Source organism: Plectropomus leopardus, chromosome 1 (assembly GCF_008729295.1).
Source record: "Plectropomus leopardus isolate mb chromosome 1, YSFRI_Pleo_2.0, whole genome shotgun sequence".
NCBI classification, from domain to species: domain Eukaryota; kingdom Metazoa; phylum Chordata; class Actinopteri; order Perciformes; family Serranidae; genus Plectropomus; species Plectropomus leopardus.
This window is the reverse complement of record NC_056463.1, coordinates 28055511-28078602: the sequence shown is the minus strand read 5'-3', so window position 1 is coordinate 28078602 and position 23092 is coordinate 28055511. Positions and strand designations below refer to the sequence as shown.

The following is a 23092-nucleotide window of genomic DNA, read 5'->3' as shown; positions in this document are numbered from 1 at the left end:
CTTAGAGTATGTGAGGATTGCCTGAGGATCATCCTGAAGACTGCATGTCACATTGTTCCTTTTTGACTACACCGCAACAACAGAAGTGTGTCTGATTGAAAAAGCTGATGGAGACGGTATTTAGTGCCAATGTGCAGTGCTAATGCACCGTGTCACTTGTAGCAATACGTGTAAGGAGATATGTAATATGTATTGTACAAATCCCTGGAACAGCACTCACATATACTGTAGGAGTTAAAGTATAGTGTTGGTTATATATAGAAATGTGGGAGATAAAGTGCCACACTAGCATTGTGGGCAATTAACAGAATCCCCTACGAGCCAAGTTTTCGGATCAAACCGATTTTAATACTGTTTAATCTATCAGCTGTTTGGTTATTAGCCAGCAAAAAAAGAAATAAAATAAAAATAAAATAAATTGGAAAATCAGAGAGTAAGAGCAACATTAGGCGTAAAATAAAATAAGAATGAAGAAGCTCTTTTTGAACGCACTTTCTATATAATGTCATTAACAACATGGGTCTTCAACAGGGGGTCTGTGATCCCTGGGAGGTCCTGAGTTACTGCAGTGGGGTTGCCAAAATACTGCTTGATAATTTGGTTTAAGTTTTAATTTAAATATTTGCTTTTGTTTATTTTAAATTAAAATGTGTCTGAAAATACACACCAAACTAATTCAAACATATTAATACTGAAGATAAGTTTTCCTATTCATAAAATCCATTTAATTTAAAGCACAAAGCATTAATCAGAGGCTAACTGTTACCCATAAATCCTTGTGCAATCGTGTGAGGTGGCTAATGCTAAATCATTTGCAGTACCTTTTTTTCCACATATTTGCCAATTAGCTGTATTATTATAAGTGTACGAACATTCTTGTGAGCCATAATGGATCGTTTCATATATTTTCAAGCAAGAGACTTTGACACGTCATCACTCTCAAAACCACAGTGCAGAGGGTGTGGCTAACATAGCCTACAAATTGAATTTGCAGCCACAGGCAAGCACAAGAGAAGACCCAAAGTATTCAGAGAAGTTTTTATCTGCAAATCGGTTTTATAAAATAAAATGGGGGGATCCTTGCTCCATCTGTTTTTTAGCAAAGAGGTGCTTGGCCTGAAAAACAATGAAGCGCAGTACATCACAGCATTATGGGATAATTCTATGTCCTTACTTTGTAAACAATCTGCATTGAGCAGGTCCTGGCACTTCTCGTGGCATTTGACGCCACACTCTGAGCAGCGCATGCCCTGGCGGGCGATGCCCCACAGCAGCCCCTCACACTCATGGCAGTAGGTGGGTGCAGTCGCCGTCCACACTTCAAAGTTATGGGGTGTTGTGGATGAAATAGGGTAGATCAAGGCCTGGAGAGTCTTCTTGAAGACATGTAGTTTCTGAAAAGAAAGAAAAGTCATTTAGAGAGAGTAAGAAATAATAAGAAAATGATAGACAGAGACAAAATATGGGGGTGTGAGAAACAGAAGAGGTACAGCTGACTCATGGTACCATGGGCTGGTGGAAAATAACAGTTGGAATTATATTAAAAGTTAATAAAAAACAAGTTTGTACTTAAATTGCTTTTCAGAAATGTTCAATACATCTTGAGGTCAGTATTAAAAAAAGAGAAATACATTTGAGAGAACACAATAGCCTTATATAATCACATAAAGGTTTGAAGTTCAACAAAAACAGCTTCAATAGGCAGAATTCAAATTGATGTATAGTCTGACCAAGATGAAATTGCAATACACTTTTTTATTATAGTCATCTTGGCAATTATATAAGTTGGCTAAACTGCAGCTATCGTTCATCGCAAGGCAGCCTTTTCTAACTTCTTTTGTTAGAGAAAGCGATCTAACCAATTACATTATTTCAGGAGATAACATGTAGGAGGCTCTGTTGATCCTTTTCTGATTACCTTAACATCAATGGATAGGTCAGCCGTATGAGAGTAAATCAGCCTTACATCTCATTAAGCTTAGATTAACAGCATCCTTGGCCAACAGGCTTTGTTCACATTGAGTGGTTTACTGACTAAAGCTACTCCAGACCAAATACTAAAGTCTACTAGATGCCTGTCTAGACTGATTGCTGTGTAACAGAAGCCTCTTCAAATTGAATGCTTTACTGCAGTAGCCCTGCCATCCACAAGGACTGGAAAATGGGCCGGGACTTGCCAGTTCTTGAAGGCAGAATCAATGGACGCTGTAAATAAGGTTTTTAAAAGTGAGCATTATCCAGATTGAGAGAGAGAGAGAGAGAGAGAGAGAGAGAGAGAGAGAGAGAGAGTGTGACAGAGGAAGAGAAGGAAATGTATGGCGGTTAAATAAATCTTCAAGAGGTACTTGCGTGCCACTTCTACTGTGCTCCGCTCCTCACCCCGTCTCCTCCACCCCTCCCTCTGCTGTCAGCCCCCTTGTGCGTTGACAATGTGCTTTAGCACCTGAACAGTAGCTCTGCACTTTACCAAGAGGACTACCGCACTGCTCGCTCGCACACACACACACACACACACACACACACACACAAACACTTGCACGGATGATTAAATGACACCAGATGACAGGACAGCAAGGCCATCTAACATTGTGAAACTTTGTTGGTGCAGTGGAGAGGCTGCAGAGCCCTGGAGGACCTTTAATGAAACACAGAAGGAGACAGAGAGATTTCCCCTCTAATCTGAGAATGATGAGATGAAGCAGATGTCTGAGATTTATCCACGACTTGCACACAAGCTATATCCAGGCCACACCCGGAAGCCCAACCAAATCCAATACTGAACCATTAAATACTGACCTAGTCTGCAGGACCTGAGTGAGCCAAAATTTATATGAGCATGGGAAATCTCAGAGATATCTCCATCTCTGTTTTTCTTACTGACTTGACTGGTAAATATTTATCTTTTTAATTTCTATTGTATAAGCCAACAAAATGTTTTGAATACTATTGAGCATGTTAAGTCTATAACTAATTTTCTGCCTTAGCATTTTCTTAACCATTGCCTGAGTAGAATATATTCAATTAAAGGCATATTTCCCTGATTTTCATCCAGTTTTTTTTTTCGTAACAATGTGGGTAATATGTGTAAAAGTACTCCATTTAACTTGTACCCCCTGTTTCCCCCCAGCGGAACTCCACCAGATGCTGCAAAATGTATAATTTGGCAAAGTTTTCCTGGCTCTTAGGCTGTTGCTTTAACTACAGGCTGTACTTGTGCATTAAGTATAGACCGCCACTCTTGCCACCACTAAAGTAACAAAAACCCCTTTTCTAATAAAATTAGTGCATGTATGTAGGTTTTTTAAACATGGGTAAAACCCCTTATTAAGACAGGTTATAGACTCTTTCCCAATGCCAGTAGACCAGAGCTGTGTACAAGGCTCTGCAGTAAGCATGTATGTTTTCAGTTTTTTTTTTTTGTTTTTTTTGCTTGTTTGTTTGTTTGTTTTTTTGTTCTTTTGTTCTGTTTTTTCTTGGTTTGTCACATTCAACATCACAGACAGACCTGAAAAAAGGTTAACTGTAGAGAGCAGTATGGATGGAGTTTTGTGAAAATTTTAAGCAGGTTACTTCTTTTTATATTTTTCTTACTTATTCAGTCTCTCTTTTGAGCTTTGTGCAGACTAATTTGAAATAAGCGCATTGGGTGTTGTGTTTCCATCAATGCCGATCAGAGCCAAAGCGGTCAAATACCCGCAACTACTGCAGAGTCAGTTTCACCCAGGTGTGAATGCCGTTTATAACATTTCTTTCTCTCACTCGAACTCAGACCAAACTCAAACTTTAAAACTAGACAGTGCTGATCAGATATAAACCAATATTCTGTTACTTTGTTTCATATTTCACACCTCAAAAATTTTCAGAATCATGTTTTTGCTCACTGTTCAACTGTAATATGAGATTGTTTGTTACCAGCCAAACGTTATTGTGTCAAACGGAGGAGTTCACATCACGAATCAGTGGGAGTGTTTGTTGGTCCGTTACAGCAACGTGCATTCTGGTAGTAGGTTTACCAAAAAAGTAAATGAGACAGTCCTTTTCCTGTGTTTTCTCTGTTTATACAGCACCAATCTCAAACGTAATTGCATCTTTCTACTGCACAGACACCCTAACTTTATGAAAAGACAATCTTTTTAGCAGTTAAATACTTCTTTAACAAAATCTGTTTCTGTCTCTTTAAATTTCCCTCCCCCCTCCCCCCCCTTCCTCACTCCCCCCCCTGACCCTGCATGTCACACTGTGCAGCAGATGTGGGCAGAGTGCTGCTTGTGTGAGTCTCATGTGTTACACTGTGAGGTAACCCTGGTGATTTTGTGCAAGACACTGCTAGAATTGACTGACAGCTGCAACCCCTGCCTGAGAAAAATCTAATCTCGCCTCCTTCTTTCACCCCTCCTTTCCAATTTCACCACCTATTGTCCTTGTCAACCACCTCGTTGATACGGCCATTACTGCCTTCCACACCTCCGATCTTCTGCTTTAACTACCATGCTATCTCAGCCCTAACAAGGAATCCATGTGGTTTTTGGAAATCATATAAACTTAAAATTTAGACGTTTGTACGCATTTTAAACTTATCTAATATGCATTTAAGATTCAGCTATAACGTGGGCAGAAAGCGGAGGCAAGTCTTTTAAAATTAATGTAGTATATTTTGTTGCTAATGACCTGCCTGATGATATCTGACCTGACTTAAAGCAACGCATCACATCTTATTTCCAGATAGTCCTTGACCCATGTCAGATCGTGGCTCCCTTCCTTTGTCTCAGCAGGTAAACACAGCTCCAGTTCATGTTGACAGTCTCTGTTAAAAGGCTCTGGTTCTTGGATCACATGCAGCTCAGAACATTGAGCGGACACACAGGCCGTTTGCCGGCCCACACATAATGTTCCTTTCTGCTCTAAAAAGCAGATGCTTGGGAATCATGACGCAGGAAGAGAAAGAGACTTCCGTACGTCAGCAATGACAGAGTACGATATTTTAATCAAATTAGAATTCAGAGAAAAAATATGAAATTGGAATATGTGGAATATGGATTTAGGGCAGGGATGAGCCAAAAAGATGGAAGTACCCTAAATAGGTTCAAACATCTATCCTGGGAGTATGTTCAACATGGCTGCCTGATTAGTGACATCAGGGTCAGAGGTTCACGAAGGCAAGTCACTCTTAGCTCTGATCTTCTCTCTTAATTTCCCTCTTTTTCTCACCCTTCCTTTTTTCCTCTCTTCCCTTAACTCCTCTCCAACAGCATATGGTCGTTTACTGAGCGCTCTCACAGTCCTCACAGGAAAGCATTCTCCTGGACTTAATGCAGCAGATAAAACTCTGACATCTGCTTGTCCTACTTACCAAGACTGCACAATCTGCGGCTTTGCTCGTAACTCTCCCTCGTTTACGCCGAATCAGAACATTGAACATCTATCCCTGAAGTTCAAGTCCTTACTTACCACTGTGGTGCAATCTCCAAATTTGCCCAAGAATCAGCTCCCATTCCTGCACCAATTAGCACAGTGCATCTATCTACGTCATCTCTCCCTCATCTGGGACACAAGTTGTTCATCCCTAAAGCCCCTTTTCATAAAACCCATAGCTATTAGTAAGCAATCAAGACCCTGTCACTGGAGGGCAACTGGGCATGTGGACCATGAGGACCAAGTCAAGTGCACAAAATGGACAAGTGATACAAACATGTACACACATCAGTGTGCACAAATTGAGGTCTCATGTTTAAAGGATGAAATATTTAAGCGTGATGACAGACAGAGCACATTTGAATCCAGTGATCTTGTAGGCTTAGGCAGCCCCTTGTTGCACATCAGTGGATATGAAATTGCCTGCGTGTTTGTCTTGCTGAGAAACTGCTTCCTCCTGCTGCATCCTATAATGCCGTCTTCCCTCTGGGAGGGAAGAATTCCAATCAATTAATGCAGAGAGCTTTGGAGGTCAACACAAAAGTGTCTCACACCATCAACGGAGACACTCTGCCTTTTCTCCATAGCGGTCTTCCTCGATGCATAGCTTATCATCAATCGTAGTAGGGCACTGTCTAAATGATGTGACCGTTTCTTAATTTCTAAACTCAGCAAAATAATTTGACAGAGGGAGCACAGCAGACAGAGTGACAAGCATTCCACAGAGACAATTTTGGTAAACTGCACTATGTATTATAGACAGAGGGACAGACAGATGATGGCATGCTGTACATCTACAGAGAAAAAAAAAAGGCAGTAGCTAATGCAATCCATCTAATTTCCATTTTGGATCCCCATGTTCCTGGTAATGTTATCCTGGGCCCTGAAGTACAACGGCTGCAGCAAACAGCACAGCTATAAAAGTTTGTCAGAGCTCCAGCACCCTGCTCTCACACCACCCCCTCTTAAAAAATAATGAGAACATGGGTCCAGTATCCCGTGGCCTTGCAGAACCCCTCATTACCCACTAAGACTCCACAATAAACACACAATGACTTCCCATGCAGGCATTGCAGGCATGTTTGTACTCACCAGGTCCTCATTATTCAGGGTGGACCGGTTCACCAGAGCGAACGAGATGCCTGCCTTTCGAGCAGTGAGGGTCTGAGAGAAGAGGAGGAGACGAGAAATGAAGGGATAAATCCACCGATCCATTTTACCTATCTGCAGTTTCATGCAGCATCTTAATGGATTTACACACTGTCAGGATATAGAACACACATCTGTATAGAGTTACAAAGCTTGTCAATCTGTGAGAATAATTTGTGTAAGGAAGAAAGGCCTTGAATAGAACTTATATGTAATGTGATTTTGATAGAGAAATTGGCTGAATAAAAGTAAATCATTAGTTCAAAACAAAAACAAGATTTTATAGTTTATATAAATTATTTATCAACGGACTGCATATAGATACGGACAACATGACAGCTCCACAAAACTGAAGCCAAAATGATCTCCAAAATCCCCTTTTGTGTCTGGCTGCTGTATATATCACAACCCCGCCCCCCCACACCCCATCTTGATGTGAGCGGATGGGACATAACACATTTAAATAAATAAAATAAAATAAATTTGTCGCGAAGGTGGTTTCTGTCATTTTAGGTCATTCTGATAACTTTTTAAGAAGTTTTTATTTTCTGATAAGTTTGGCTTTGATTAGGTATTTAATGTGATAAAACAAAGACATTTGTGCAAATTCGTAAATGGAGCAAACATGCTACCAAGGCCTAAAAACAATGCATTATTAATTAATTACAGCTCAAAACTTGCAGTAATGGCTGATGATGCTCTGGTGTGTGTTTCGCAGGCTAGTGAAACATCCTGGTGCTGACTATTACTGGTGCTTACCGTTGATTTTTTGCAAATAAGGCATTAGCAAATAACTGCAACCACAGCCGTTCTTTGCTTCCTATTTCAAACAATTATCGAACGCGTTTAATAAAATAATTGATCATTCTGTTGTCCTCTCAATTATATTTAAGTACTTTTTGAAGGACGAAGTTAAAAATGTCTAATTTTCATTTCATTTTCATGGTATTCAAGGACTTAAATTCCTGAGTGTTGAATTAAAGTACTTCAAGTACTTCAGGTACCTTGTATGAACCCTGGTATGCATGGCTGTCCAAGTAATTCCCAGCTCTACACACATCAGTACATGTAACTTACAGAACATATGTAGTGCAGGGCTGCCAAATCTCACGCATTGACTGTAAAACTAACACATTTAACACTTTTTACATGCTGTCACGCCCCACCTCCATATTCTCACACAATGAAAAACAAGTTTATAACTGATAATATTACGGTGTGAAAAGAGGACACTGAAGCCTTGTTTATTATCCGTTTGGCTTTTGATACCGTATGTGTTATTATGGTGCAGGGACTTAAAGTAGCCAAAAAGAAAAGATTTGCATTACAGCAATAATTTCAAGGTTGCCCCATGAAAGTCGGAAATTCGAATCATCAGTCAGAGCTTCAAGTCAAGCAGTGTGGTTGTTTGTTTTCTAGTCAATGTGCTGTGTAGTGTGACTCTGAAGTCGATTTGGTCCCCAGACTTTGCTGCACAGCGAGTGCTCTTGTATTTCACGCTACTCTTTGGTAGAGGCTGCAGCGGACGCAATGCAGTGAAGCTACTGCAAATGTTCCTATGACCAGAAATTCTGAAGTAGTTTTCCCTGTGTGTTCTGTACAGGGAAAACTACTTAAGTAAGATCAAATGATATTGTGACACACAAATGTCCTAACACCAAATGGTGAAGTAAAATTTTGGTGCATGTAATTTTAAAAGCTACATGTGTGTATCAGTCTGTGTGATTGTGATCAATGCCCTTCGCTCAGTCAGGTCAAAAAGGGTGTGTGAGCAGGAACTCGATACCGTGGCTCCAATCTGGCTCCAAATGATGTCACTAGTGCAAGGTGGCAGCGTCCATATCTGATACATTTTGGCTTTATTTTTGCATAGTTGGAAGAAGTGGAGACGCGACGTCCATTTTTATATACAGTCATTGCTACTGATGAAGCATTCATCACCTGCCCTTAGCTTGCACACAAGTAAGTAAACTTACCAAAGCCTATGATTTCCAGGGGGCCATGAACAGAGAATGAAAGAAATAAAGAAATTGAATTAGACAAGAAGTATGAGGATGACTGCTTTAAGCACAAACAGCAGAAGAATTGCATTTATTATCCATACTGAGCGTATAGGTGTCTCAACTGCCATGCAGGACTGCTGGTTACGGCACAGAGCTCTAGAAAGATTCAACTATTCATCAAGAGAGATTATACAGCCGTTGCATGATTCTTTATCCACCCATGCATTAGAAGTTACTAAACTGCAGTCATGCTTGGCATTTATATTCACTTCTCTGTTGGATGAAGCTTTGATCATATTTTCTGCTGTCTGCTCTGCACATTAGTTTGACACAAACAGAGAAACACAAGACACACACACACACTCACGTATGGGTGAAGCCAGCTGCACTGCACAACACGGACTCTCACACACACACATACACACGCCTAAAAAACACACCCATCTGCTCAGACATTCACAAACTTACCCAAACATTAAACACCCCCACAAACACAAACCAGTGACACACACACACAGACATACACGGATACACATATGTAAATTAGCTGTTATATTAAATATCCACTGAGTTTGAGTGACCAGAGATTAATAGAACATTTATCCCATACTGGAGGAAGTTACATAACAGAGGAATGCAGACATGGACAGCTGACAATATTGGATCAGTCTTTACCACGACCCTCTCGTCTGTACAGCCCAGCTATGGTAAAGATCCATGGAAGCCATGGAGAATGTAGGAGGGAACGTGACCTCTACATGAACTGTGAGTGTTGATGTAAGTTTATCAACATGCACCAGAACTGCTGAGGTTGCTACGGGCAATACAATATGACCCTGTGTCCAGATGTAATCTCTTCAGCTACAATATAGCGTTGAATGCTTTAAGAATCGATTTCAAACGCTTTTTTTTTTGTTTGTTTGTTTACATTTTTGCATCCCACCATGATATGGGAGGACCCCTGCTGTCCGTTCCAATCAAACGCTGCTGCTGCCCGGAAGCAATCACACAGCAAATGGGGGACATTGACAAAGGAGAGGCATGAGAGGGGACCAATTAGTTTGCTGACTACTGACTTCATCTCATGTGTAAAAGGCTTGCTCAGTGTCACTTTTACATGATTTAAAAGCCTCACACAGTTAAATCAGAAGTCAATGAAGTCTCTCGGATATATTTTTGGGTTGAGTTGTCATCATTTCAAGGTGTAAATGCAAGTCTTTTTTGACACCTGCCGAGCGACAAAAAAAAGAAAAATAGCCAAGCATCGGCGAGGCTGAAATCTGACAACTCACTGAAAAATATCACCCATAGCTGTTATGGGTCTATGTAGGAATGGCAAATATATACACGCAAAATCCAAAAAAATTAAAAAATTAAAAAACGACAACCCATACTTACCAAGACATTGTTGGTTATTAATTTCATGAGAGATATGGACAAATACAGCATCAACTCATGTTGTTCACTGTGACATAAACATTCATCAGCATCTAAGTGTATGACATCAAGCTGCATAATCATATTATTTCACAAGAAACTCTAAATCTTTAAAGAGTAGTATGTTTAAGCACTATACAGGTTGTTTTTTAATCATAAGAGTTCTGATCAGTTTTCTATCCTTTTTACGAAAATACATGAAGATGGGAGACATACACAAAAAGACGCACACTGTGCAGCACATAATGGACAAACAGTTAAAAACAGACATGAACACTACTGGCGTCACGACAGCATGTTGCCTCTTAGAAAGACTAACCATGTGGTACAGTGCTAAAGTGGGCTGCACTGCAACAAGCCTCTCTGTGGGATATGTTATGACACATTATGTTGCAATAAAAATAAATGGTGGAGCATCACTGTGATGCAATGTCTTAAACACCCTCTCCAGGCTAATTAATCAAGCCACAGAGTTATGGCTAAGGTTACATTAACATTCCCACAACGCAGTGCTCTACTCCAAATAGCCAAAGTAGTTGTTTTTTATGACCAATCAACTCCTTACTGGCATGTTTTTACGTTTTTTAAGCTACTTAAATTTTGAAAGTACATAGCAGGTATATATGTGAGGAAAGTATTTTTACAGACCATTTGCCAGAATAAAATGTCGGCATTGTACATTTCTGCAAACCAAGGATACATTCGATTGGTACGTTTTAAACCAATCAAATCAGCGTTTCTAAAGTAAAATCGTTCTGATGACATGTATTTGATATGACCTTTTCATCTTAGGGTGTAGGGTGTGGTGGATGAAGTGACACTGTGCCACCAAGACCAACAAACACAAAACCATTTGTTTACCATTCGCAGCATATTCAGCCTTCATTGTGCCACCAAAAGCAATTGTTTGAGGCCAAAACAGGATCTTCTCCAAGGATTTTGTGCCTAAGCATTATCACGTTAACCACAACCATCCCGTTCTCATTCTCAACTTATCAAATAGTGCTGCTTAGTCAGCCTTTTCAGAGTTAGACACCAACGCAGAAAGGCATCTTTTGCGGCAGCATGATAAACCGTCTGGCAGCATCAGTTTATTATGAATGTTTACAACATCGCCAGTTACATTGTAGGAGAGGTTGATGTGTCCAACAAACCCCAGACTTTCACCCAGGAACCCGCATTTGCTTCCTGTATGAATGTAGAGCCATATAATGATGGGTTTTTTTTCTGTTTTTACCTGTACCTAGCTACATGCTTTTGTTGCACAAGGAAATAAACAGATGTACGATGTGTTTTACTGATGTTGTAAGTTTATTTTGAGAAAAAAAAAGCTGTCGAATGAGGAGAAACTGTACATTTCCTGTGAAAACAGAAATGTATTTTAAAAGACACCATGTATGTATAAATTGACACATTGTCCTAGAATGTCAAATACTGACGCAGAAGGATACCTAGTGTGTCATATGTAGATTCAAAAGTCCATTGAACAAGTGGTGCTATTTGAGAGGTTTTTTGGAATGTGTTGCCACAGCATTGTTGAAAAATAAACAAATATAAAGACTGACATACAGGCTCCATTATAATTCACAAATGTTACAAATCTGCGGTTTGCAAAAATGTACAATGCCAACATCTATTCTTGCAATTAGGTTGATTTCCAATCATCCCAATCATATGTGTGTGTGTGCATGTGTGTGTGCGCACATGTGTGACAATTCGTGATTAAATTAACAAATCCAGATTAAGTTACATTTTAATAACCATTATGGTTGCAGAGACATCAGCTAAAGGAATAGCCAGGCTAATATTAGTCCTGGGATATATTACATAGTGATAAGAAACAAGCAATGTCACTCTAAAGCACTATAACATTTTATCAGGCTCCCAGTAAAGATATTATTGTCTACAGCAGGACTCCATACTCACACAGAGCAGGATTCCACCAGTGTGGTATAATGTGGGGTCACTCAGATAGATTTGACATAAATCACACATAACCTTGTTGAGGCAGATGACTCACCAGGTCTCGGACAAGAGGCACTGTCCTCTTGCGGCGTAAATCTGGCATGCTGTCAATACCATAAAGAATACTGCCAGCCCTGGAGAAGCAGACAGATTTAAAGTGTATTAATATCATAATAATGCCATGCTGGGGGAGACATTACCACAGTGAAAGAGGGGGTCTTGATTTACACAGCCGGCAAACACCATGGCTCACGCCTCCTACCTCACCTGTCTCACCCCTTGCTCTGCACTTCGCATGGTGTCGACCACCGACACTGGAGCTCTATGTAATACCTCGCACCCTCTGCTGTTACCTTAGATGCCCTCTCTTCCATGTTATCTTAACATTTATGGGGTATTGCTGCTAGGACAGTAATGCCTGATATTCATACACACATGTATTACTGGACTTATATTAGTTTTTATACCATATCAATTTAAAAAAAAGTTGGGACACTATAAATTCTAAATAAAAACAGAATGCAATGTTTTGCACTTTTTCCAACCTATATTCAATTAAATACAGTACAAATACAAGATACTAAATGTTCAAACTGATAAACTTGATTACATTTTGTAAATATACACTCATTCTTAATTTGATGCCGACAACATGTTCCAAAAAAGGTTGGGAAAGGGGCATGTTAACTACTGTATTGCATCACCTTTCCTTTTATAAAACACTCAGTAAGTGTTTGGGAACTGAGGCCACTAATTGTGGATGTTTTGAAAGTATAACACTCTTTTAAGATTCACAAGCAGACCCTCCAAAATCTTCAAGATTTAAAGACTTTCCTTGTGGAAAAATGGGCCAAAGTCCCATGTGAACACTCACTCACGCAGCATCTTGCAAACATCAATTAAGAGTAGTTATTGGTAATTGCATTTTTCAAGGTATATTTGTTTCCTAGATTTTTTAAAGTAAAATAAACTGGTCAGATTTTAGTGTGCATTGAAAATATGCTAAGTGAAAAAAGAGGATACTCAAATACTTATTTCTCCCAATGTACATTTAAAAGAATTTGCATGTAATTGCATACTGTTTTTATGTACATTTTACACAGTGTCCCAAATGTTTTGGAATCTGGAATCTCCAATTACTGAAGATGAGATTATTTGAACTGTCTCCACACCTCAAAAATGCTAACTTAAAGATGAGTTTTTCTCTTCAATACTTCAGCTCTAGTTCTCTTGCTCCCTCCATGCTCTCTTCAACTCTCTTGTGCACACTTCACTGCTCCCTCACTGCTTTCCCACCAGTCTCGCTCCTTTCCCGTAAGGCTCTCAGTGGCATCACCTCAACTGTCAGTCAAAGCCTCTCTAATGACCTCAACATGACATCAAGGCCTCAATGCTTCCACAAAGATAAAGCTCCTCAAGCCTTTCTGTCAGCCCTCTCAGCGACATCAGTGGTGTGACCCTAAAGATACAAAACGTGACGAGCTGCGCCGGCCCTTGCCTCACCCTAGGGCCCCTGGCTCTTGCTGCTGCTTTACTGTATGCACGATGCATGCTGCAGATGGCTGCCATGGCATGAGCTGGGGTAATGGAGGTTAAATATGATTATTAGCTATTTTTCCCTTATGACAACAGATGGCTTCATCTATCTTTTGCATATATTTTCTGAATTACTTGTTCACACACATTTCTGAATCTGACATCACTGAGGCATGTGAAGCCAAGAGGATATGTTCCTTTATAGATGTTGTAAAGGCGTCATTCATCGTCTGTCTGTCACAAAACAGAGAGCGTGATACCTAAACTGGGGCTGCACGCCAGAGAATCAGCATGTCTGCTACATGTGGCTCAGCATGGGGGTACAAAACAGCACAGCAGCTAAGATTTGTGTTATTGTGAACCGATCAGATCAGGAAGTGAGCCACCACTCACCCTCCAGACTGCAAGCCGAGCACTTTGGGGTCCAAAAGACTGCGAGGCTGCAGAGAGAAGAAACACACAATGTAAAACAAGAAATACAAGGTAAGCGCGCACAACTAGACACAAAGCAAACAGCAGCAAAAAAACAAAAGAAATATACTGTGTAGCAAAATGTACTTGGGGAGAATGCAGTGCATTTGGAGGTCAATTGAGGATAAGATAAATGATATGAGAGGAGGAGTACAGCACAGGGTGAAAGGAGGGAAGCACCACAGGCAAAAGACCAAATTATTCCACATCAATGTAATTTGTGGGCTCAAGACTGAGAGTTTTGCCGCTCTTGGTGCTTCAGGCCAGTTTTGCCTATTGTGTAACGCTCCATCCTCACTGACCAAAACGTCCAGTTTGGAACACAAATCATTTTCTGAGAAGGAATAAAAGGATAACCAGCACAAAGTGACAACAAGATGGCTCGAAGGCACATGCTGCATTCTCTTTCATAACTACACATATCACTGCAATTTAACCACAGAAAAATAAAAACACACTCCACCAGATAGGTATCTTACTTAAAATGATCTTATAAACCGATTGCCTTGAAAAAAATAAGTAAACATAACTACAAATCTTAATTTCTGTTAACTTTATATGATATTGTTAAATTAACTTAATATTTAGCTGTATTTACTCAATTGTGTGAAATGGTTGCAACTTAAAACATGAAATTGCTTTTTCTTAGTGTTAACAACTGCAGTAAACCAAGTTAGTGTGACTTAACTTGATCATCACAGAGAGGATTTTGCCAATGACAAAGTTAGACGATCTGCACGTTCTGTTTTGTTTGCATGTTTAAGAAAATACAACTATGACTGACTGGTTTGCAGTCAGCAGAATACAGTTGTATAGCACAGTAAACTTGGTTTACTGAAGTTGCTAAAACTTGAAGAGACTGATTTAATCAAAATTGTCATTTTTAAGTTGCAAAAACTTCCAAAAAATTAAGTACATATAACTTAATTTTAAGTAAACTTAACAATTAGATAGAAAGTAAACACACATTTAGACAAATAGTTATATTTACTTTACATGTTTAATTTTTTAAGGCAATCAGTTTTTCCTATATATATATATTTTATAAAAGTAGAATCAACTTGTCAGATTTTACAGTGTAGATGTATTATTCTAAATCCACTGCAAACACAAAATTTATACACATTTAAACATATACACAAACACATGCACATGCTGGGAAATCATAAGTGTCTACAGGGTTGATGATAAACAATGACTTAAAACCTGTGTGTCCAAAGCACTGCTGTCTGGAGGGAGAAAATGACAGGAGGGCAGAGAATTAGGAACAGGCAGCTCACTGGAAAATACACACACTTAGTTAGGACACTAATCTACTATTACCGCCTGATGACACAATTCTGTTTTGCCAAACAATTTATGCAGAAATGGAGACAGAGTCAACATGCGCCTCAGGGAGAATGGCTATGAAGAGAGGAATACCGTATAAAGTAGAAGTGTTAGAATAAGCTCGGCAGAAGGCTCTCAGTTTAAGATTGAAATGTGAAGATCATTCATTGCATGTAAAATATCTTAAATCAATACAGAACAAATTAAAAAAAAAAAAAAAAAAACGTGTCAGATCAATAACATCACCTGACTTAAGAATCACAGCTATGGAGACATGGGACATTAGGTAAGCATAAGCGGTTGGTATCATATTGCCATTTTAGAAACGAACTGCGAGAGGGCAAGCACTTTTACATAAGCAAGACTGCAGAGGTGTAATTACTGTGCTATTGATCCATGGGTGATAAATGGCAGCATAATCATGATCTAATGTGCTACAAACAGAAAACAGCTGTTCACAAGACAAAGATCAAACTGTTGCTGCGATTAAAAAGACATGATACACTATTTGCTGTTAATGTGCACTTACTGCATCACTAATGCAACATAAGGCAATGCAAATTAGCTTCTTTCTCTAATTTTGCTAGTATCTGTTTGATTTTGTATTTGATTTCTGTTCAGGGGTCTGCAACCGTTATCATCAGAAGAGAAATGTTTGACCACAAGGTAAAAAAAAAGCTACTTGGAGCTGCATAACTTATTTTAGCCTCGTAACGTACATGACACAACCTATATAGTCTAAATTAGCCTATTGACCACAGACTGTATATGAAGATTGACAACATAACAGCTCCGCAAAAGTGAAGCTAAAACATCTTGATTAGCTCCCTGGTGGCTGGCTGCAGTACAGATTGCTACTGAGCAGACTCTGGCTACAAATTATGTCACTAGTGCAACATCGCAGTAGCTGTATCTGGGCTATTTTGGAATTATTTTTGCATAGTGAGAGGAAGTGGAGACATGTCGGCCATCTTCATATTCGGTCTATGCTATCAACATTACCAACAGGTGTAAATGAGCATTCATCGATCTGTTTCCACAAGTAGGGTTATTCTGCAGTGGGCATTTTATGATTATTTGATACTTTAACTTTGCAGAGTTGGCAGTGAAAGAAAACAAATCTGTCCATGAACTTTTAAATGCTCTATTTTCCTCTGAGACATTCACCCGTTTGGAATCCGTAGCTAGCCAAGCTAGGGAAACTCCAGACGGAGATGGCCAAAGGCTTCAGACATTATGATGTAACATTCTAGCTGATGAAATGTTAAATAATTTTTCAATTTGGTGTGCACATTTTTTTTTCATTGGAGAGGACAGAATTTCTTTATAACACTGATAAATAAAAATGTTAAAAAGTATCTATTATCAATTTCCATATGATTTTTGTGTCAAAGTCACAGGGAGTCACTGGAGAGGGGCTTTAGAGCCACAGGTTGCCTATTCATTGCTTAGTTGAAAGTTAACACCTGTCAAAAAAAAAGACTCTCACATGGAAAATATTTACTGATGACCATTAAAATAGCAATAACTCTGAACCTGTGCACTAATTGAGATCACAGTGCATTACATTGGGTGGTTGTTATTACCAAGAGTGCTTTACTGGCCCATTAGTATTTACCACAAGTGTACATCTATTCATAACGATGATGGAGGCAATAATGATTTAAAAACATGAAATGCATTCGAGTCAACATGAAAGCAATTAGGTTGCATATATTCTCTTGAAAAGGTTGATATTTGTACAAAGACTACAGTTTTGGTAGAGCTGTGACACTATACTGTTACAGAGTGACGTGACATCAAAAGTTGCACAGATACGCAGAGACACAGCACTCAAAGAGGAGCTAAGCTGCAAGCGAGTGCCATAGACACCTAAGCTACTTTCAGCACGGCTATACAAGATAGAGCCATCTCCTCTACCAGCAAGTCTGCAGCTGCTCTAGATAAAGCCAGACCACAAAGATAGGCTCTATGCTGCTGATATAAACCTCATTTCACAGGTGCCTTAAATCTGTGGAACAAAAATGTAATTGAGTGGTAGGAAAACCTTTGCACGCGCGTGCTGAGGGCAACGCGTGAAGGTATCAACAGGAGCAGTAAATCCTGCATTACAGCACCGACACACATGGTCACTCCGTACATAGATCTCAGCTCAGCAGAGCAGAAAAGCCTGCACATGGCTGATAGCATAACCACGAATGACCCCCCCCCCACACATCAACGCACACAAAGGAACATGTGTTCATGAGATCCACGTACACATTTACACAGAGTCACACTAACGTACACATACAGGTTTGTGTCAAGGTAACACAGTGGGAGAAAGTCCTCTATGCCAGTAAGAAAATTCATTATTACATCAATACAACCCCGGTCAGTGATGACTGATTTCACAATAAGTTTTTACAGACTTGCCTCAGCATTCAGCACAACAATTTTTCTCACGATCACAGTCCCACACTGAGTGCGTGAGTATATTTCCAAGGAGCTCATCAGAAACAAAGGAAATCAAGATAATAAAGAGGAGCAGGACGTGTGACAGCAACTCAAAACCTCTAGCCTTACACTGAAGTTCAAGGCTCAAGTAATGAATGCTAGAGAGACTGTAGAAATGTGTGGGCATGAATTACTCCCTAAGGTGGTTGTTCACGGTGCTGCCAAAAGCTACAGCCCAAAATCTTCCAACAGTTTTGTGGTAGTTTAAATTGAGATAACATGTTAAGGATGCCATTTTTAATTTTGAGTACTGAGGTGTAGACCAACAAAGAGGACAGGGATTGTGTAGATGTGGAGTCACTGACTATTGCAGCAGGAATGTTGAGGTTGACATGACCAACAGTTTTATGGTCTGGATCACAGTGCCAGTAAAGTCCCAGCAAAGAAGCATAGGCTGCAGACCATACAGTGAACACATCCTGATAAAGAAAACAAAACAAAACAAGTCACCAGAGCAGAAAAGCCTGCTGGTGTCAACTCTTACACCAAGCTTCAAGTCTCACTGAAGAAAATCAAGTGCAGGACCCTAATATCTGAGGTTAGACATAGTATGCCAATCTTCATAAAGACATGTGATACATATTTCACTCACACAAGCAATAATGTTAGTTAATGGTAGCTAGCTTAGTATAAACTTACATTAAAAACTTTAAATCAAAAGTAAACTTTTAATGACAAACAACACAATTCAACACTGACAGGTTAAACTTTAAAAAGGGTCAGTGTGTAGGATTGAGGGGGTATATTTGCAGAAGTACACTATGGTATAAATAGCTTTAAATTGTTGAATAATCACCTGAAACTAACGTCTAAGAATGTGATTTTGTTTCTTTATGAGCTGTTTATATCTACAATATCTAGCAGGTCCATCTCCACTACTCTGTCATGTTGTCGCCACAGTAGCCAAGAATGGACAAACTACAATGCTGGCTGGGTTAATTTGGGTGTGAACAAACAACTTGGAATGGCCCATATTTCCTTTGAGTGCCAAGACAGGAATAAGTGTGACCTTCATACTGCTGCGACAGTGGCATTTAACACTTCCACTTCTACCAACAGACCAGGGTTTCAGTCAACAGTGGTTTCTTGTCCCTGACCTTAACCAATTTTAGTCACTTAAACTTGACACCTTTGGGCTGGTGTATCCTAATCCCACCGCTGGTCAGATTTAGGTTTCTTTAAAATGTATTAAAAGACTTGATTAAGTGATAAATTACTCTGTACTGATTCATTGAAAAATGTGGTTTGTGTTTGTGAAATTTCAGAACAGAAAGAGCACAGGTGTAATTAAAACAGTTTTTCATGTCTGAAATCCACTTAAAATGTTCATCTGATGAGTTACACCATTGTATTTCTTTTCTTTTCCAGATAGCTTACGTTCAAACGTGAAATGTCTAGTGCTCAGCATTACTCATGTTAAATTACTTCATTACCAGTGTTGGGAAGGTTACTTTTGAATCGTCCTAATAACGTGAGTAATATAACTATTTTAATTACTTCATCAAAGTAATGTAATAATTATAATGGTTAATTCATTTTTGATAACTTTTCTAACAAATGTTTTAAACTGGTCAATATAGCTGAAAAATGTCTTGAAATTACAATTCCAAAAGAAGGCATTCCTATAAAGTAAAAAGATGCAAAGCAATAGAATGAATTAAATCCTACATGTAAGCTTTTAACTGAAAAGAATATATTTGTATGTAACTCCTTTGAAACCACTGAAAAATCACAAGGGCAATGGAACGTGGCTCAAGCAAGACAACCATAGGAAACAACACAGACACTTTAAACATTGCAGAATGGAATGAACTTGTAATCATACTAAAGGCAACATTATCAAAAGCTCTGCCTTTTATATTTGTAATTTTCTTTTTTCTTTTTTTTTCTGATAAATATTTTTTCTAAGTATTTCCGTTCACTTAAATATCAATTATTGTGACATGCTATTTGTTAAGTCCCCTGAGCTACTGGAATACCTATGTATTTTTATTAATTTTACTTATTTATTTATTATGTAAAGCTGTATTTTTACATCATTCATCAAATACATTTATTTATTGTCTTTAATTATACAGTGGTACGCCTTTATTGCGGGCACCTCTTTTCAGGGTATGGGTTGGGGTTGTGAAGATATTTGAACATTTGTATAGCTTGATAACTGCAAGTGATAGATGATAGTGAAAATGATCTTCCTGACATGCAGTGCCTCAGAGTGAGATCGGCACATCCGGGGTGCCTGTGCTGCCCATGTGTTCACTGCTTGTACATCTGATGACTCAAACAATACCACATGACCAGACCATGTCCGTCTATAGAAGAAAATAAATCAACTACAGTATATGTGTACTCACTGTTCCCTTCAGCTCCTATATTTTCAACTATGACTTTTGAGGCTGTGGTGGCCTAATGTCAGAGGGTTTATTTAGTTCATTTTCAGTGCAAAAATAGAACCCCTGTGGGCATGAGTCAGGAATAGAGCACTGGGATAAAACAGGTTATCAGCCCTTATCTAATCAGGGATACACTTTTGTTTTTCAAACTGAGATTTAAATTGTTCTCACAAAAGCAAATCTATTGTTTTAATCCAAGTTATTAAACAATTCAAGAGCAAGTTTAGGGGTTAAAGTAGACACATGGTGATACAGTACAGTATTGTACGTGTCTAATCTCAAAGCCAGAGGCAATGTATTGCAAACTAGAACCATAGCTCCTCCAAACTGTAAGAGTTAACTGTGTAGTAGAGATTTTCCCTGTTTACAAAAGTCAAATAAAAACAGCAATACTGAATCAGTCACTGCTTTGAATTAGATGGTATCACCTAAAAACAACAACAGAGACTCTTCATTCCCTGTATCTGCATTTTTCATATCCACACTTTCTCGAGAAATGGTGCACTAAGCATAAAGAGGGTCTACCTCCTTTGCTCCCCCAGGAGCAAGCAGCAAACTTCACTAGCAGCAGACCTCTATAAATATTCCAAGCAAGGCTGACCTGGTTACAGAATGCCCTTGGGAGTGTGAATTAGCATCTGAATACAGACACTGCTGTAGCCGGTTGAAGACAGGCCTGGCAGGCGTGGCAGTACTGCTGAGACTCCCTTCACAGCTCCCACACAGACCAGCCAGCATGCTTCAGAGCACGAGCATGATGAGCATGCATCGGCTACACGACATGAAGGCATTACGCTAATGAGGGGTGAGTTTAGAGTACGCATGCCTGTGCTGTGGCTATTTCTCCACTGGCAGTATAATGAGTTATAAACATTTTTCACATACAGGCATACTGCATGTGTAAAATGTAAGGTAGTTGGTGGAATGCAACATTCAAGGATTGTTTAAAACAGTACAGAGTTCTTTAATGTCAGGTAGCATTGGCTACATTTTGGATGTGGAATATAAATCAAAACTGTACTTTTTGGTGGTGCTTTTGCTATTTTAACAAATTTGTTATAATATTATAGCATAAAGCACTTATTGACAAAATATAAAGCAGCACGAAGAAGTGCTATACTTTTTAAAGGTACAAACACACCAAACCAACATCAAGAACTACTGGTGACAAAAGTCTCCTGTGTTTCCTCACGTCACCTATTTTTTGGCCAAAAAAGTTGCTCATAAACACACCACGAAGTCAACAACCAACAGCCAACCAGAACGTACGTTCTGCGCCTGTGTGAAAGGAAATACCCCTCCATGCCAGCAGATGGTGGTAGTCTGTAATCCTCATTAAAAAGGGAAGGGGGAAGACAGTCTTGATGCGAGTTAGCCAGTTTTCAAATTAACAACACAATCCAATGTTGAAAGATCAAAGCATATTTACCACACACCAATGAACAAAAACACAAATCACTACGCTGTTTCTGCTAATGAGCTTAATGGTTTACGAAAAGCAAACTTACTTCATATGAGAAGTTTTTTTTTTTTATCTCATTCCCTCCAGACTTTAGCTTGATGTTATTTTCCTCACCTCAGTTCATCCTCTCATGCTCTGAGCTGAACTGCCAATCAAAGTGATTTCATTCACTGACAGGCTCGGCCATCAACAAGCTGAATCGGCAGAAAAGAACCCAATGAGGGCCAACGTGGGCTAATGATGAGAAAAGCCCAACATTGACCGATGTCCGACTGTCGGCTTGGTTTGTCAGGGCCTTTAGGAATATTGTGTTTTATTTATAGAATTTTAAGTTTTGCTATTACATACACAAAGGTAAAATGCCCATCAATGGCTAACAATATTTGCAATGGCAAACATAAGTACAAACTTGGAAAATGAATCAAAACAGATAAGTAATAAGTTCTTAGTCACACCTGCCCGACATCTCTTTACCTCATCTCTGAATCTGTCTCAAAATGTTTTCACACTGTTGGGTAAAACTAAATATGGCTACAGCATCTCGACTTAAACATCACTGTTCATAGAACCAGGTAATACTACAGAACAATATCGATCATATAGAATGCTGTAGACAAGGCCACTAAACTTATAGAGAGATGAAGAAAAAAGCCACACAGTCACACATTTTGTTTTGGAGTCATATGCCCGGAGCCCACTACATGCCTCATCTCGCACATGCACAAGTCAACAATGAGAAGTGAGTCAATCAGCTAATGAGTCAGACAGTCAGATTGACTCTTAACTCTTCTCGTCTGGTGGTCTAGCAAAAGCAGTGAATAAGAATAAAAACAAAGGATCACAGTCAATAAATAGACACTGCAGTACACATGCTAAAGAGAAGCTAGAGGTTATTCAGATTCATGTCACCATTACATAAATTATCCACCAGAAAGCTCTAATATGTTTGTTTTTCAACTGTATAGAATCTTCTGCTGAGTATGCATATCTCACAGATCTTTAATAACCATGCTTGGACATGTTATGATGATGATGTTTAACGTGTTGCACCACACCTTTTAAACTCTTAAATACCAATCTTGGTATTAGCCTAAAACTTAGTGCTTCATTCTTTATTTCAACAAAAATGATTGTTGCATCCCTTCTGCCTATATTCTAGGAGTAGGCAATGATTTTTTTTTATTTTCTTTTTTGTGGTTATATCATGGTACTTTGAAAATAAAAAAAAGGATACTCCACTCATACATGACTCCTTTTCACTCTATTAGCAATCAAGGGGAATATAATATTAATTAAGAAGAAAAAAAGATATATTGGCTCCAAATAGGAATAAAAGTAGGATACAGGCCCACATGTGTTTTGTGAGGAGTTGGCTGTCCCATAATGTAGGTTTATTAGTAAATGTAATGTAATTAATTCAAAGAGTTAGTAGTTACATC

At 39.0% G+C, this 23092-nt stretch overlaps 1 protein-coding gene across 1 annotated transcript in view; it reads right to left on the bottom strand.

Moving 5' to 3' along the window:
- The window catches only part of LOC121963669 (protein unc-13 homolog C), a 130472-nt gene that overhangs the window by 93371 nt on the left and 14009 nt on the right, over positions 1-23092 (bottom strand). The window contains exons 3-8 of the mRNA XM_042513969.1: positions 15180-15202; positions 13896-13942; positions 12022-12100; positions 8538-8543; positions 6505-6576; positions 1175-1394 (exon numbers count right to left, since the gene is read on the bottom strand). Of these exons, the coding sequence (XP_042369903.1) occupies positions 1175-1394; positions 6505-6576; positions 8538-8543; positions 12022-12100; positions 13896-13942; positions 15180-15202 (447 nt within the window). The remainder of the gene's footprint in view (positions 1-1174; positions 1395-6504; positions 6577-8537; positions 8544-12021; positions 12101-13895; positions 13943-15179; positions 15203-23092) is intronic.